This window comes from Babylonia areolata, chromosome 3, assembly GCF_041734735.1.
Source record: "Babylonia areolata isolate BAREFJ2019XMU chromosome 3, ASM4173473v1, whole genome shotgun sequence".
NCBI lineage: Eukaryota > Metazoa > Mollusca > Gastropoda > Neogastropoda > Buccinidae > Babylonia > Babylonia areolata.
In genome coordinates this window covers 1,739,473-1,755,000 of record NC_134878.1, presented here as the reverse complement: position 1 = coordinate 1,755,000, position 15,528 = coordinate 1,739,473, and the positions used below count along the sequence as shown (strand labels likewise).

The following is a 15,528-nucleotide window of genomic DNA, read 5'->3' as shown; positions in this document are numbered from 1 at the left end:
CACACAGTGACACACGCACACACACGTTCCTTTCAAAATAAAATAGAATAAAAAAAAAAAAAGTTGGGTATGGAAAGAAAGAAGACAGGGAGAGAAAAAAACTCGAAAGAGAAGGATGTTGGAGGAAAAAGGAAAAAGAAAAAACGTGGGATTAAAAATATAAGGAAAGGAGGCCGTTTTTTCGCCCGATAACAGTGGGAGAGGGTGGGTGCTACAAACAGCAGGCAAACTTAAAAGGCATCCCACAACGACACGGGTGTGATAAGCAGATTGGCTGGAGTCCTGGGCACGCCGCCAAAACTCCCCCCTGCTGCTCTCAACCCCACCACCACCACCCTACCACCCTCCAGCACAAGCCGCACGGCCCGAGAAAGCGTGTGCTCTCTGCTTTTTCATACAGGCCCTCTGCTACTACCTGCCCGCTGCCTACCCCCAGTCGTCGCTGAAGACCCTGAGAAGCCGCACCGTCTGTCTGTCTGTCTACCAGGGAAACACACACACACACTGACAGTTTCGCCATTATGATGTATGGGGAAGACCGTATACACGATTAAAACTGATATGAGAAAATGCCGTTTATCTCCCCCCCTTCCCCCCTTGACTTCAAATGATGGATAGCATTTAGGGGGGAAGAGAGAAGATGGGGGTATGGGAACGAGGATGGAGGAGTTTGTCTTCATATCTCTTGGTATGCAACTTCCAGCTTTGAAGACGCTATTCCCCACCCTCTCTAACATCCAGCTTTGAAGACGCTATTCCCCATCCTCTCTAACATCCAGCTTTGAAGACGCTATTCCCCACCCTCTCTAACATCCAGCTTTGAAGACGCTATTCCCCACCCTCTCTAACATCCAGCTTTGAAGACGCTATTCCCCATCCTCTCTAACATCCAGCTTTGAAGACGCTATTCCCCACCCTCTCTAACATCCAGCTTTGAAGACGCTATTCCCCATCCTCTCTAACATCCAGCTTTGAAGACGCTATTGCCCACCCTCTCTAACATCCAGCTTTGAAGACGCTATTCCCCATCCTCTCTAACATCCAGCTTTGAAGACGCTATTCCCCACCCTCTCTAACATCCAGCTTTGAAGACGCTATTCCCCACCCTCTCTAACATCCAGCTTTGAAGACGCTATTCCCCATCCTCTCTAACATCCAGCTTTGAAGACGCTATTCCCCACCCTCTCCCCAGCCTTCTTTCCTTCCTCCAGGGCTCCTGCTCACGCTTCTCTCCCTTCCTCGCCAAAAATGCTGTCATGGCGAACCCTTTGTTTTTTTCAATCCATTTACACTGACAGATATCTGGTACAAACTAAGACTGCTCTTCTGCATACAAACTGAAGATCGGCAATTCCACAAAGACCTCAAATGGCATGAAGAAAACATCCCATCTATTAAATAATAATAAATAATAATCAAATAATAAATAATACTAACAGTACTACCACTATTACTAATGATAATAATAACAAAGGAGGGCAAAGGGTCGTGTCTCTGTACGTGTGTGCAGTTGACGGGAAGAAACCCGGGTGAACTGAGTGTGAAAGTGCAAGTGTTTGGGGTTCATTTTTTCCTTCCTGTTTATAAACGGGACTTCCTGTATTTTGCTTTGATTGCACATGTATTTGGAAGAGGGAGTGAAGCGGGGAAGGTACACATCCCAGTGACTAAAAGCATTGAAACTAATAATATTGGGAAAATTAAACATGTTAAATTCATAATTTCTTCTTCTTTTTTTTCTTTTTTTAATTTTTTTTTTAAAACCCCATTCTAAAGTTTGAAACATCAACAGAAGCAGATTCATCAAAGCATTTAGGTAAGTGATCTGTTCAATCTGCATTGCAATCCAAATAAAATAAACAACTGATCAATTTGCATTGTTGTCCAATTAAAATAACCGAGAAGGAACATAATTAACCACCCCATTTCAAGAGAACCCTTCGTAATGAACGTAGCTGTTTAAGTGGCACAACCGACCAAGATAACCCCGAACAGGTGATTCTGTCAGTGCAGCAACCAGTCCACCGATGTCCGAATGACATAACCCAGTCTTTCAGGCGTGGATGCAGTCTGTAAGGTTTTACCCAGCTCATAACGCTGCTGTGTTCCATGCAGCCTTCCTCCAGTCTGCGCCAAACGGGAAAGGAGGGTGAGGGGGCAAGGGGAAGGGAGGGCGGCGGGGGTGGGATGGGGGCAGAGACCAAGAAAGAACTGGCTGCTTTATCTTTGAGGCCAGATAGGGCGGAGAATACGGGGCTGTTTTCTTCATACGTGAACCGAACAGTGCCCTATCATGCCAGCAGCGATGATTCAATAAGAGAAAAGAGGCAGGCACCTCCACACCTGCCCAAAGATTCATCGCACAAGGACAGCGTTCATATGCACGCTTTTTCACTGTTAGTAGTCGTCATGACCATTTAATGTAAGCTGTACACACACGAGTTCCAGCCAGATTTTACACCTCCGAGGAGGTCTTGGCATGCCAAAAGGAGAGGAGAGCGGGGTGTGGAGGGGGTGAAGCATGAAAGGGAGGAGGGTAGAGGTTAGGAAGAACATGGCTACCATCATTTTCTTTACCCCAGCAAGCAGAGTGACTCTTCCCACCCAGTCCCTGAAGCCACCGAAATGACTGGCACGGGAAGCCAGGAGCAGTGAGGAGCCTGGTGTTTCATGCTGCAAGCCGCCAGTTATGCTCTGCAGACGACAGGTCGTGATGAACACGCGGCTCCATCATCGGGAGACAACCGAATCAACATGCATGGGGCGTGAGGGGGATAGGGGTGGGGGGGAGGGGGGATAAACCACGTCAGTTCCCTCACAGTGAATGTCAGCATAAAAAAAAAATAAAAGAAATAAAAACCGAGACAGGTAGCTTCACAAGACCTGAGAACTCCGGAACACACTGACGGGAATGCCAGAGACAGTGAGCAAACCACGGGCAAGAAAGAAAGCGCCGTGCAATACCCGATCCCCCATGTGGGGTACCCCGAACCTGACGTCTTATCTGGCCACTTTGCTGGAAAATTGGGTCTTTTGAAGTGCCGGGCTGTGCCCCCCGCCACCTCCCCGATACCCGAGGGGCTGGGGCCCGGGCTTACCCGGGATGAAGCGCTGTACCCGACAACCGCCACACACCTCTCCGCTTCCTGCTTTACGGGCTGGCTAAATCAGCAAGGCGGAGAAGAAAAAAAGGGGGCCCCCGATGAAAGTAAATCACGAAAGGGGGTGGCTGGCTGTGGAGGCAACACTTGTTCAGGTCTAATTAACTTCTCCGCTACCCTGCATGCAGCAGGCAGTACCCAACGACTACGGGCCTGGCGTTCGTTCTTGTCAGCGGAGATCACACGTTTACGTGGCTTGTTTTTATTCAGTCATTCATTTATTGATTTATATGCTTGTTTTTGACAAGGAGAGCGTGTCGAGTGTTGGGATGGGAGTGAGGAGCCCAGTAATGGATTGTGTCACATCTGCACCTTACGTGAACTTTGGAGGGTACTTTATGTGTTACGTCAACAAACAGCCCTTCCGCCCCTATCCTCACCCCCACCCCCCAATCCTTTTCCACTCGCTGCTACACTTTGTTATTTCCGGTTCCTTGATGACGCACGTGTGCGGGCCCATTTATCCGAGACCTGCGTTGTGTGTCTAGTTAGTGCTGCAGGTCCAGCACCCAACCCTCAAGGCCTTGTGCAGGCTCCATGCCAGTGCCCATCACGGACACTCCCAAAAACTGTTCTTTTTGCTGCCCATCTTAAGAGATGTGGTTCTGGAACTGGACAGGTCACTTCCTGCAAAGGTTATCCCCGTCACAACATGAGCTGAGCTGGGTGTCGGTCTTTAACCCCATGATGACTCTGCTCACAGCTCGCGCTTTTCGGACACATCTCCACCCAGTACACAACCTGACTTAAGCACCATCTTTTTTCCGTAATTCAACTTTTTTCAATTTTTTTAATCTGGCTAACCTTGACAAAGACGCGCATAAGATCTTTTCCTTCCCCTCTCACAGAGGCCATGCATTTTAGAGTAAGGTAGACCTTCGCCTTCAGTTGATAGTCATACATTTTACATGAGGAGAAAAAAAATGTCAGGGAAATACCTCCATCCTCCTTCCGGCGGCCAACGCCTCAAATCTAGATACCTTTTTGGTTTCAACCTTTTCCTTCCGGCGGCCAACGCCTCAAATCTAGATACCTTTTTGGTTTCAACCTCTTCCTTCCTATTGCAAGCCTCCCTCTCCCTCTCCCCCTTTTTTCTGAGCTGGGTCTTAACGAAAGAGCTGGATAGCCATCCCTCTCTCAGGCCTCTCAAATCTTATCACTACCCCTGTCAGGAAGCAATCTATTCCACCAGGTTAGAAAGAGGTAATCACAGCATCCTTAAAAGAAAACACTCCCAGAACACCCCCAACCCCACCTCCATCCCTCAAAAAAAGATCTTTACCACAAGCTTTTCTCACCAGGCTGTGTTCATTGTGGTTTCTGAGCTGCCACCTTGTCTGTAGATGCTAAAACCAGCAACACACGAGGTTTACACAAAGTGCTGGATTAACTGACCATCAATGAAACGCATCATCTGCCTGCCTGCTTCAGCTCGATTTTTGTAGCAATAACAGCGTGTGGAGAATGAATGAATGAATAAACAAAAAGATAAATATACAAGCAAATCAACAAGTAAACAAATAAATGAATGAATGAATAAATAAATACATAAATAAACAAAGTATCTGGGCCCCATGAAATCCCGGAGTGAATGATCCCTGTGACCTGTCTGTCCTGACACAACCCCCCCCCCCTCTTTCCACTACCCCCATCTCCCCCTTCGTGGGCTCTAACTCCCACCTTCACTCCTACATACCTTAGAGGTAGCTTTTCTAACTTTCGTGTACGACTGTTTTTACCCTACCAAGTAAGCAGCCATAGTTAATGTTTTCGGGAGTAAGCGTGCTTGAATGTTCGTGTTTCTACAACCCAACTCACACTGAAACAGATTACATGTTCTTCAGCATACACAGGATTTAGGTTTGTAGCCGGTCACTGACGCACAGAACTTTGAAATGACCCAACGATGTGGTAGCCAGTCGTTCACTTGACAATGATTATTTTTACCTGGTCGGCCAGAACAAAAGGCCTTTTTTGGAATTTATCTATTTATTCATTATCATTATTACTATTATCACTATTATTTATTTATTTTATTTATTCATTTATTTTTTGGGGGTGGGGGTGGTTCTCTCATTCCCCTGCAAAATAATGGCGACAACAGTTACAACTCCGGAAAAAGGCCGTCGTTTCCGCAGTATGGAAGACCGTCTTCCCCAATCACTTACTGTCCACTCCATTCCATCAGTGTGTTTCCTGACACGAGTCTGAATAATAGTATGCAGACAGGACGGGCTGCGAATTAAGTATCATGTGATGGGTTCAGTATATTTGTATGTGCAGGCGCTTCTCTCTCTCTCTCTCTGTGATATTTTTGAATGTTGGGGGTAAATTTTCCTGATCCAGAATAGTGCGTAATCGTACACACACATGCATGCTTGCACAGAAAAAAAAATTCCTTTGCAGCAGTCAAAAACACATCAACAGCACCAAGAATAACACACACACACACACACAATTTATTTAAACCGTTCCACATGTGTGTGCATTATGGCCGGAGTGTGGCAGACCATGTTCAAATGAAGTTTCACACCGTGTGGAGGGGGAGGGGACATGGAGGATTGCTGATGGGGGAGGGGACATGGAGGATTGCTGATGGGGGAGGCTGAAACGGATATTCTTCTGGACTACTGTTTGGAAATATGGCCCGCTGATTTTGTAGTGAACAAGCAAATGGCCCATAGTGTGCTGAACCAAACCTAAACGCTGCATACTTGTTTAATCTTCAGTATGTATTATGTATATACATACAAACGTTGGGGGTTAAGGCACTGGTAGGTCGGCTCACTGGAGACCAGAAAATAATCTCCACCCTAAACCGGAATCGAACTCTGGACCCTTAAACCGAAGCCAAACACTCCAAACACTTGACTACTGCGCCGCTAACCCCATTCTCGCTGTGACTGTTGACTTCCACCAGTTTTCCATTGTGTAGCTTTTGCCACAGTTGACACTGTCGACAGATATTAACACCAGTAATCTACATCGACATCTACAAGTCATTCAATTTGATAACAATAAACACATCCCACTTTTTCTAAAAACAAGATGCCATCCAAATCAACCAGTGCTATTGCAGGGCATGGTGCATAGGATACCTCTTCGTGTGTCAGAACCGAGGAAAACAAGAGGCTAAAGGTTTGCTTTGGTTGGCACTGAAGCTAGTGACCAAATCCCATCAGAAGACTTTCATCGGAATAAACATCAAGAGCTCTCTTTGGTTTAAAAAAAGAAGAAGAAAAAAAAGAGGTGGGTGGGGAGGGGGGGACTGGTCTTTGAGCCCCTATCGGCACCCTTCCCTTCACCACTGATGTCGACAGGACCAGTGTCAGCCTTCTGGTCAGCACCACGTCCGTCACACACAACTGGCAGTTTCCACGTATGTGAAGGATTGTTTAACCGTCTGACCAATGGGTGCATCTTCAGCCCTCTAGTTCATCTGTGGGTGCTTAGGGGACCTACTGGGAGGGAGTGCCGTGAGTCACCACGGGGAAGACCAACAGAACGAAACGCAGCACGTAATATATATTTCTATATATACCGGCGGTCCCTTCACTGCCCGGTACTGACACGTCACTCACCTTCCCTGCTTCTCTCTCTCTCTTTCTCATGCGCGTGCACACATACACGCACATACACAAACACACACAGAAGATTGAAGAGAGAAGGGAAGAGAGGGAGTGGATGGGAAGGGAGGCTTTTTAACACGCACACTCACCCACACCCTCCCGTTCCCCGCTCAGATTACCGTCTTCAGGCAGGTCTGTTAAGTTTTACACCGCCAGAAGCACTCAGCCAGCCGGTCGCTAGACGTGTAGGATTATCTCTTCATTTGCACCACTCTTTAAAAAAAGCATTCCCACCGGTGATAATATAAGACGGCGACGATGTGGCAACTGGAGAGAAAATGCAGACAGAAAAACCTCACGACGTGTAAAAACACCGTGCGCATTCGTGGCTGAAGGCTTGTTGCCATCCACCAGAGCACATGGTTTTATTCTCTCCCCATCACTCACCCCACACACACCTTCCCTCCTCATGCCAACTCAGAGTCTTACAAACAGCGAAAGGGAAACTGGAAGGGAAAAACAAAGAGCTCCCACAAACAGATAACCGCACACAACATACAGCCTGTAGCAACAAACTAAGTTCCAAATATATCTCCACGACACACGTCTTGATAATGGCAACATTTCTTTAGAACAGCTAATGACTCATGGGTGGAGGAAGGAAGGGAGGGAGGGGAGGCATGAGGAATGGTTTACTTTTCTTCCCAGCTTTGCACAAATGTGTGCATGTAAACAGGTATCAACAAGCGCGCACGCACACACGCACGCACGCACACAGACAGACTCGCTATGTGAATAAACTACAGTCTTTCGGGTGATATCAAATTGCTACCAATTGTTAATAACATTGCTACCACTTGAGACTGAAGCAGACCTACATAACTATCAAAGTTAAAATATTGTGCCTACAATAAGCGTTTTATTGTTCCATTGTCTACTGCTTCACAATATACCATCATATTGTTCCATTATCTACTGCTTCACAATATACACCCATCATATTGTTCCATTGTCTACTGCTTCACAATATACCCCCATCATATTGTTCCATTGTCTGCTTCACAATATACACCCATCATATTGTTCCATTATCTACTGCTTCACAATATACCCCCATCATATTGTTCCATTGTCTACTGCTTCACAATATACCCCCATCATATTGTTCCATTGTCTACTGCTTCACAATATACCCCCATCATACTGTTCCATTGTCTACTGCTTCACAATATACCCCCATCATATTGTTCCATTGTCAACTGCTTCACAATATACCCCCATCATACTGCACAAGGTCACTCCATGACACGACTGGCATTTGTCATCAAAATCTGGCGTGAACGCAATACAAACTGTGGGTACATAATGCTGCTAACATGGTTCTTCTTTAAAACCGCTGTGTGGTATTTCAGATAAGCACCCGTTGTCTTTGTTCTTGAACTGTACGCGCTGAGAAAAAAAACTGACCTGCTGTTGAATTGTACGCTGCTGTACCAAGCTCCCAAACAGAGGGTAAAATACCAGCAGACGTGCCTTACTATCCCAACCACAGGGGGGGTACTGCTGTGTACTATGGCATGCATTGTTCTGGCACTGGTCCTAAAGAGCTGGGAATTAGCACTAAAAACGTTAGAGAAGAAGACAGGTAAGCGTGAGAAGAACACCTGCCTGACGCTAATTAAGCTCCTAATGAGAAGCCAGCTTTCTGAATGCTCGTATTCAGCCTTTCTGCTCTGTCACACACAAGAAGACCCAGCTACCTTGATGTTCTGTTTACGAGAAAAGGAAACATTTGGCTACAACAACACATACTCTGCTGCCATTAGTGCCAGTCTCAACATTCAGCTGACATGAAAAAAATGAGGGCAGCGCACTGCTCAGTAGCTGGGGAATGGGGAAACATTTAGGCACATGTCTATGATGTCAATGTCAGTGTGTGTGTGTGTGTGTGTGTGTGTGTGTGTGTGTGTGTGTGTGTGTGTGTGTGTGTGTGTGTGTGTGTGTGCATCTGCGTGAATGCATGTAAATTAGTTTCTCAAAAATCCTTTTAAAAAATATATGTTGACGATAAAGCAATGACTTGATTCTAGACGATATGAGTTTTCCCATGAAAATCCATAAGATAAAAGTCTTTGGTCGTTTCAGAACCAACACTGCCTGTTTTTTCTCCCACCCACTCTCACAGACGTCTCTGTGTAACCACCATAAAAAAAGACAGAAAAAAGCCAACCCAGCAGGGCCAGTGCAGCCAATAAATGACGTCAGCTTCACAGAGGACGGGCCGCGGGCAGCCTGACAAGTATGGTGCCCAAGGGAGGGAGGAGTCCAGCGTGCAACCACCACACAACAACTGACCCTGTGGGACCCGTGTTTCCACTGATGACTGTCAGACACACTGCTCTGGGGCACCACACCTTACATGTGGTTTCTTTCCCTCCCATGCTACACTGATCACATCATCGTGTCTCAGGCTGGAGGGACACAACTCGTGTGGGGAGGAAAACGTACAATATGAAATTTCTAGTATGTCCTTACTAAAATCCATGTCAAAACATAGCGATGTCCAAAAGCTTCTTACAGCTGTACCACAGCTACTCGGACTTTGACTCCCCAAGAAATATTGCCGAAATATATCTGTGACCATTACCGCAATCATTATCGCATCTGTCCTAAGACTGTACTGACAGTCACAACGATGCATCCAGTGCTGATTCAACTCAAGAGCTGAACGTCATGTTCCATTACAATCATCACCACCATCATAATCATCATCGTTATTACAATTATCAATACTGCTGGACCATAACGATAACAGCAGATGAAACGAAAGATAGCATCATCAAACTAATGCTGGCTGTTCGCAGGAACAAAAAGAAGGAACGTGGAAGGAGAAATGTGAATAAAGAAATGAGTAAAACATAACAAATGCACACATCAAAATAACAAATTAATACCAGCCCCCAATTCTCACAAGTAGATCTGCATCAACTCCTTTTATCATTTGCACACTAGCATAAAATAACGAGTTATGTATGAAACAAAAGAAATTGGGCAAAAAGGTCTGAGGATCATACTGAGGAAAAGCTACGTTCTCTGTGTCTGTCAATACCACTGAGAGGGGGAGGGGGGCGTGGAGACTGGGTGGGTGGGGTGAGGAGATAGCGGGAGAGAGAGAGAGAGAGAGAGGGGGGGAGAAGATGAGAGGGATGAAACAGAGTGGGGGGCGGGGGAACAGAGAGAGACAGGGGCAGAGCGAGAGCGAGGGGGGGCACAGAGAGAGAGAGATGCAGAGAGAGAGAGAGAGAGAGAGGCAGGCAGACGGACAGACAAGGAGACAGACAAGACAGACACAGTGACACAAGAGCTGTCCACAGAAAAGCAGTCAGGGACGGGGGATAAACAGAGCAGGTCATGGATACAAAATCAACAGGAACACTGGACGGTCATCCACACAAATGAACAGAATCACTGGACGGACGTTCATAACGAATGTACAGAAATAGAGGACGGCCATTCATAACTAGTCAACAGAGAGACAATCAGGTAGGCAGGACAGCACAGAGAGATGGACAAACAGACGTCCACCTAATGACCGTCAGGGACAAATACAGACACAGCCAGGCCAATTACGTCACTGGCAGCAGAAAGGACAAACAGCAGGCACTGAGGACAAAACTGATCACCACTTCACAGACACACAGTCCACACAGACACTGACAAGCACACACATTAAGGGGACCAGACAGACAGACTGGAGAGAGAGAGAGACAGAGAGAGAGAGAGAGAGACAGAGAACAGAGAGAAAGAGGTGAGAGGGACAGAGACAAAGAGCGAGAAGGAGAGAGAACTCAGAACTCAACATGTTTTTATTCTAGGATAAAGATAGAGAAAATGAGAGAAAGGTGTGAGAGAGAGAAAAACGGATCCAGACTCTGGCTGAAGGTACTTCATGGGCATACACTGACACAGAAGTAAACTGAAATAATGAATGGCAGTCTTGAGATATGATCAATATATTGTAACACCCCCACACGCCTCCCTCTTCAAACCGCCTCCTGCATGATCAATGCTCCATGCATGAACTAATCGAAACATAAAATGCTGTCATTACACTACCAAAAAATGCAACCCATTCATGACTGATAATTCAGAACATAAAAGTAAAAAGACTATGAAACCATGAGGAAATCTTAAAAAAATAAAATAAAATAAATGCAAAAATAAATCTAAAAAAAAAAGAAACCCCCCCCCCCCACCCCCTCCAAAAAAACCCAAAAAAACATGATGATGACCATGATGATAAAAAAAGAAGAAAAAACAAAGAAAGCATATTCTGATAAACTGTAACTATTAAATATCATATGTCAACATTAACACCTTCATGAAATATTTTTCCTATCTTAAAATGAAAACTATAAACTAAGCTTTTTCTTCAAAACCACAAAACACGCATGTTCTCGAAATGTCAAATAAAATGTCTGCATTATGAAAGGAAACAACACAACTATAAAGCGTTCAAAAACTCATCATTGCCATTTTCTCCAAATCACACGCACTGACACACACACACACACTGACACACACACACCGACACACACACACACACTGACACACACACACCGACACACACACACACTGAAAAGCATGATAAAATTCCATTAAAAAGGGAAAAAGAAAAGAAACTAACTTGATAACCTGGGAAGAAAAAAAGAAAAAGAAAAGATGCACGAGGACTCTTCCCAAGACAAGAAAGGTGACCACCAACCTCATGGTGAGTGCAATACAACAATCCTGACTAATCACAATCACTGCAACAAGTCCACTCTGTATTTTCCCTGAATGGTCACAATAAAAACATATCAAAAACAAGGTTAACACCCAACAACAGCTTCACTCTGTTCACAATCAACAATTAAAACACACAACACAAAAGGGAATCATGCAAACACATCTCTTTTTAATAGCTAATACAAAAAAAATGAAGTTTAAAATACAAACAAGACACCTTATGCACACACATACACAAATGGAAGAAAGGCGATATCAAGGGGAAATCAAAGCAAAAATGAAACAAGAACCTACCAGCAGCTTCTTTAAATGCATGCCGTCCTCTACCTACATACAGCACAACACAAGTTATTACAACCAACCAATCAATAAACTAAATAATGCCGTCCTCTACCTACATATAGCACAACACAAGTTATTACAACCAACCAATCAATAAACTAAATAAAAGTTATCAACACACACACACACACCAACAAAAAACACTGTCAACATTTTCTTGGGTATGTTTATTTTATGTTGTTTTTTTTTGGTTTTGTTTGTGTGTGTGTTTTGTAAAGCACCTAGAACACTGATGAGATTAGGTGCTAAACTGACATTATTTTATCATCATTATCAAATACCCTGAAATGACATCCCCCACCCTTCCCCAGCGTATCCTGTTCACTGTGTTGACTTTTCTATTCTTTGTAAGGCCGTTGATTTCATCAATTGTGTTAACACCATGTTAGTCATTTAACCTTTTTTCTGGTGCATTGCTGTGACTTCTTGTCAACTTCTAGTCCATATGGTATCTGGTACATAATTATCTTAAAAAAATAGAAACTGTAATAAATTCTGCAAGTATAATGTGAAATGCTAATGTTGGCAAGTCTGCCAATCATTATTGTGGAAAACTACATTATGTCACCGAGGTTTCAATTAAACCACAAATTTTGTTATTAAGAAACCAATGAAAGAAAAAGAAAATGAAAGAAATAAAGACGAAGAAACTGTGTTCATTAATTTGCACTGTGGTCAGTGAATAATAACTTTCAACTCAACTTCACTGAGTCAGTGTCTACTAATATTTTTTGTCCTTCATGACTTGTTTTTTTGTTTTTTTTAAATGATGCTGTTGTTAATGAATGACATATCAAGACTGGTTTAATGCTATGAATCAACAAAAACAAACAAAAAATTAATATCACTGATCAATCAAATATAAAAAAAAAGAGGGGAGGGGGTTGGGGGAGGGGGGAGGGGGGGGGGAGGAGTGGAAGAGGGCAAGCAAGACCTGCTGCTGATGCTGATGCGTTATGTTGTTGTTACTGATGTTGTGTGGTTTCATTCTGTGTGCTGCTGTCATCATTACCAACCTAGTTCTCCAGTGGTCAGCTGGATAGGAGCGCTGGGCATGCCCCGGCCTATGCTATTGACGGCCACCACGCGGAACTCATACTGGGTGAAGGCCTTGAGGTTGGTGACGATGTGCACCGTCTGCACAATGTTCCCTTTCTCCAGGTAGGCCGACTTTTCCTTCACGGCCCTGTACTGAATCACGTAGGAATCGACCGGCTGCCGGTCGTCTGCGTCCCAAGACAGCCGCACGGAAGAGGCGGTGACCTCGGAGGCATAGAGGCCGGTGGGCACTCTGGGCAGGGCTGAAGCAAGGCCGGGGCAAGGAAGGCAGAGGGTTAACAGGCAGCACAGGGCCAGCACAGTCCTACAGGTGGGTGAGGACAGACAGGTGAAGAGGCGGCGCTCTACACACAGGTGCAGGTGAGACAGGAGCGGCGCCATACTGTGTGTGTGTGGGCAGTGACACAACCAGGGCCACAAAGCAAAAAACACAAAGCGCTAGCAGTGCTGCTTCCAGGGCATGGAACCAAGTCCAAGCATGACTTGTGCTTCCACTGCTGCTGCCCAGGAAGCCACGCAGTGGACGTCAACAGTCAGTCAGAAGCAACACTCAGCACCTCCCCTCCTTCAAACCACCGGAAAAAGCAGAAAGCACACAACACCTAGTCTCCCATTCCTTTGCACACTGATAGCACAGACTGAGAACGACTTCAAATGTGTTCTGAAGCCTGAACAAAAATAATACAAACAAGGAAACTCAGGAAACACAGAAAAATGAACTGAAACGTGCCATGTCTGAGAGAACAAGCAAACATTCAGCTTCCAGCTGCTGTCCTACCCGGGAGGCGACACAAACCTGGCTGGTACCACAGGACAACTGAAGACTGATATTCCCCACAATCACTGGGGGACAGGACAATTCTCTGGTCCCTGACAAGGTCAGCGATCCTCAACACAAACAGTCTGATATTTGACACACTTAAAACAAGCGTATGCTCTCACGACACACAATCACAAAAAAGTGCAACACAACTGAGTTATAATGGTGCAACAACACAAACTAAAAACAAAGCACGTTTATTGACTGGTGAGTAGAAATGACATTCCACTGAACAGCACGGGAGTTGCTGGCAATAGTATTCCAACAGTGTGAATCAGCAGACACTTTGTCCTCCTATACCACTCAGTGAAGACACACACTTGGACAAGATACTTTGCTGAGTCAAGTGGTTTCTCTAACCACCCCCACTTCACCCCTACTGAGCACTGGAGGCACTGATCCGATGTTTGGCTTCCTCTCTGGTGTCCCGGCCAGCTTCACTAAGCACCCGGGGCCCTCTCAGCGCCACAATCCCTTCACGCTCGCACTGATCGCTGGGCGATGACTCTACACTGATCCACCTCGCTCCAACATTCTCCAGCTCAACTTGGCACCACCCTCCCTCCGGGCTTTCCACGTATGACTGATGGTCCCTTTCCTGGCAGTACGTTATATATCCAGCGTCGTGGTAATCCTGGCTTCAGTCACTTTCTGGCTGTGACTGTACTCCATCAGCTTTACACACAGGTGACAATGTTTCCCATGGAAGTCCCGATTATGAAGAACGAATGGGGATGGAGAAGAGAAAAAAAGAAGAAGAAAACAGACGACCACTGCAGGTATACCTCTCCTCCGCTCGTGGTGTGAGGAGCCGAACAAAGTTGTAAGGGGTGGATGATGCCCCTTGCTGTACCCCACACCGTGCCTTCCGCTGGGCGAGAGCGAAAGCAGTGCTGCTGTTGTGGGCTGCTGTGTATGTGTGTGCTGTGTGCTGGCAGCGAGCTGGCCGCGTGGTGAGCCTCCCCACAGCCCGGGGCAGGATCCACAGCTACACGTCTCCCGCACTGTACAGCACAGCTATACTGCCGCTTCATCTCTCCTCGCGCTTCACTGCCCTCTTCACTCCCTCACCAGACGGGGTGCATCTCTCTATCTAGCCATCGGGTAAGAGGGAAGAGGGGGTGGGGGGGCGGGACAGGAGCTACTGCTACAACGTACGCACGCACATGCGCGCGCGCGCGCATACACACACGCGCGCGCGCGAATACCCATGTGCGAGCACGCAGAGATACACACCAGCGCGCGAACACACAGGCACGTAGCCCGCCTGGGTGTAAAGGATGGGCATGGAGGGGAAAAAAAGAGGGGGGAAAAGTTGATTCCAATGCCAGGCTGAAGTTACACTCAGCGGGAACAGATAAGCATGTGATATACTGCCAGCTGTACTGACGAAGCCTGTTGGTCGCAAAGATTGCAAGCTGCCTTCCTATTGGCCGCACAACTTTGAGGGGTGGGGAGGGAGGGTTTGTTTTTTTTTCTTTCCCCCCCCCCCTTTTTTTTTTTTTTTTCGTTTTTAATGTTAGTGTTTCAACCCTGTAGTTTTTTTTTTTTTTTTTTTTTTTAAATGATCTTTATTAAAAACACAAAGAAAAAAAAAGGGGTGGGGTGGGGTGGGGGAAGAAACGGAGTTTGAAGCACACTGGAAGTCTATCTTGACCTGAGACTCCTCACTACAACTCAAGACGTCTTGCTGCCATGCACTCTCCAAAATGAAAGCCAACACAACACCCAGGATCACTGGCTACACATGCTGTGTCCATTCATAATAATAATAATAATTAATACATAA

The 15,528-nt window shown here is 45.8% G+C and overlaps 1 protein-coding gene across 13 annotated transcripts in view; it reads right to left on the bottom strand.

Moving 5' to 3' along the window:
* Window positions 1-15,528, bottom strand: part of LOC143279662 (tyrosine-protein phosphatase Lar-like) — a 342,687-nt gene that overhangs the window by 79,107 nt on the left and 248,052 nt on the right. Inside the window, exon 1 of one of the 13 annotated variants that reach the window (XM_076583716.1) lies at window positions 12,877-14,711. The exons of the other annotated variants lie outside the window; for them this stretch is intronic. Coding sequence (XP_076439831.1) covers window positions 12,877-13,300 — 424 coding nt within the window. The 5' untranslated portion in view covers window positions 13,301-14,711. Of the gene's footprint in view, window positions 1-12,876; window positions 14,712-15,528 lie in introns of those variants that run through there. 13 annotated transcript variants of the gene reach the window in all.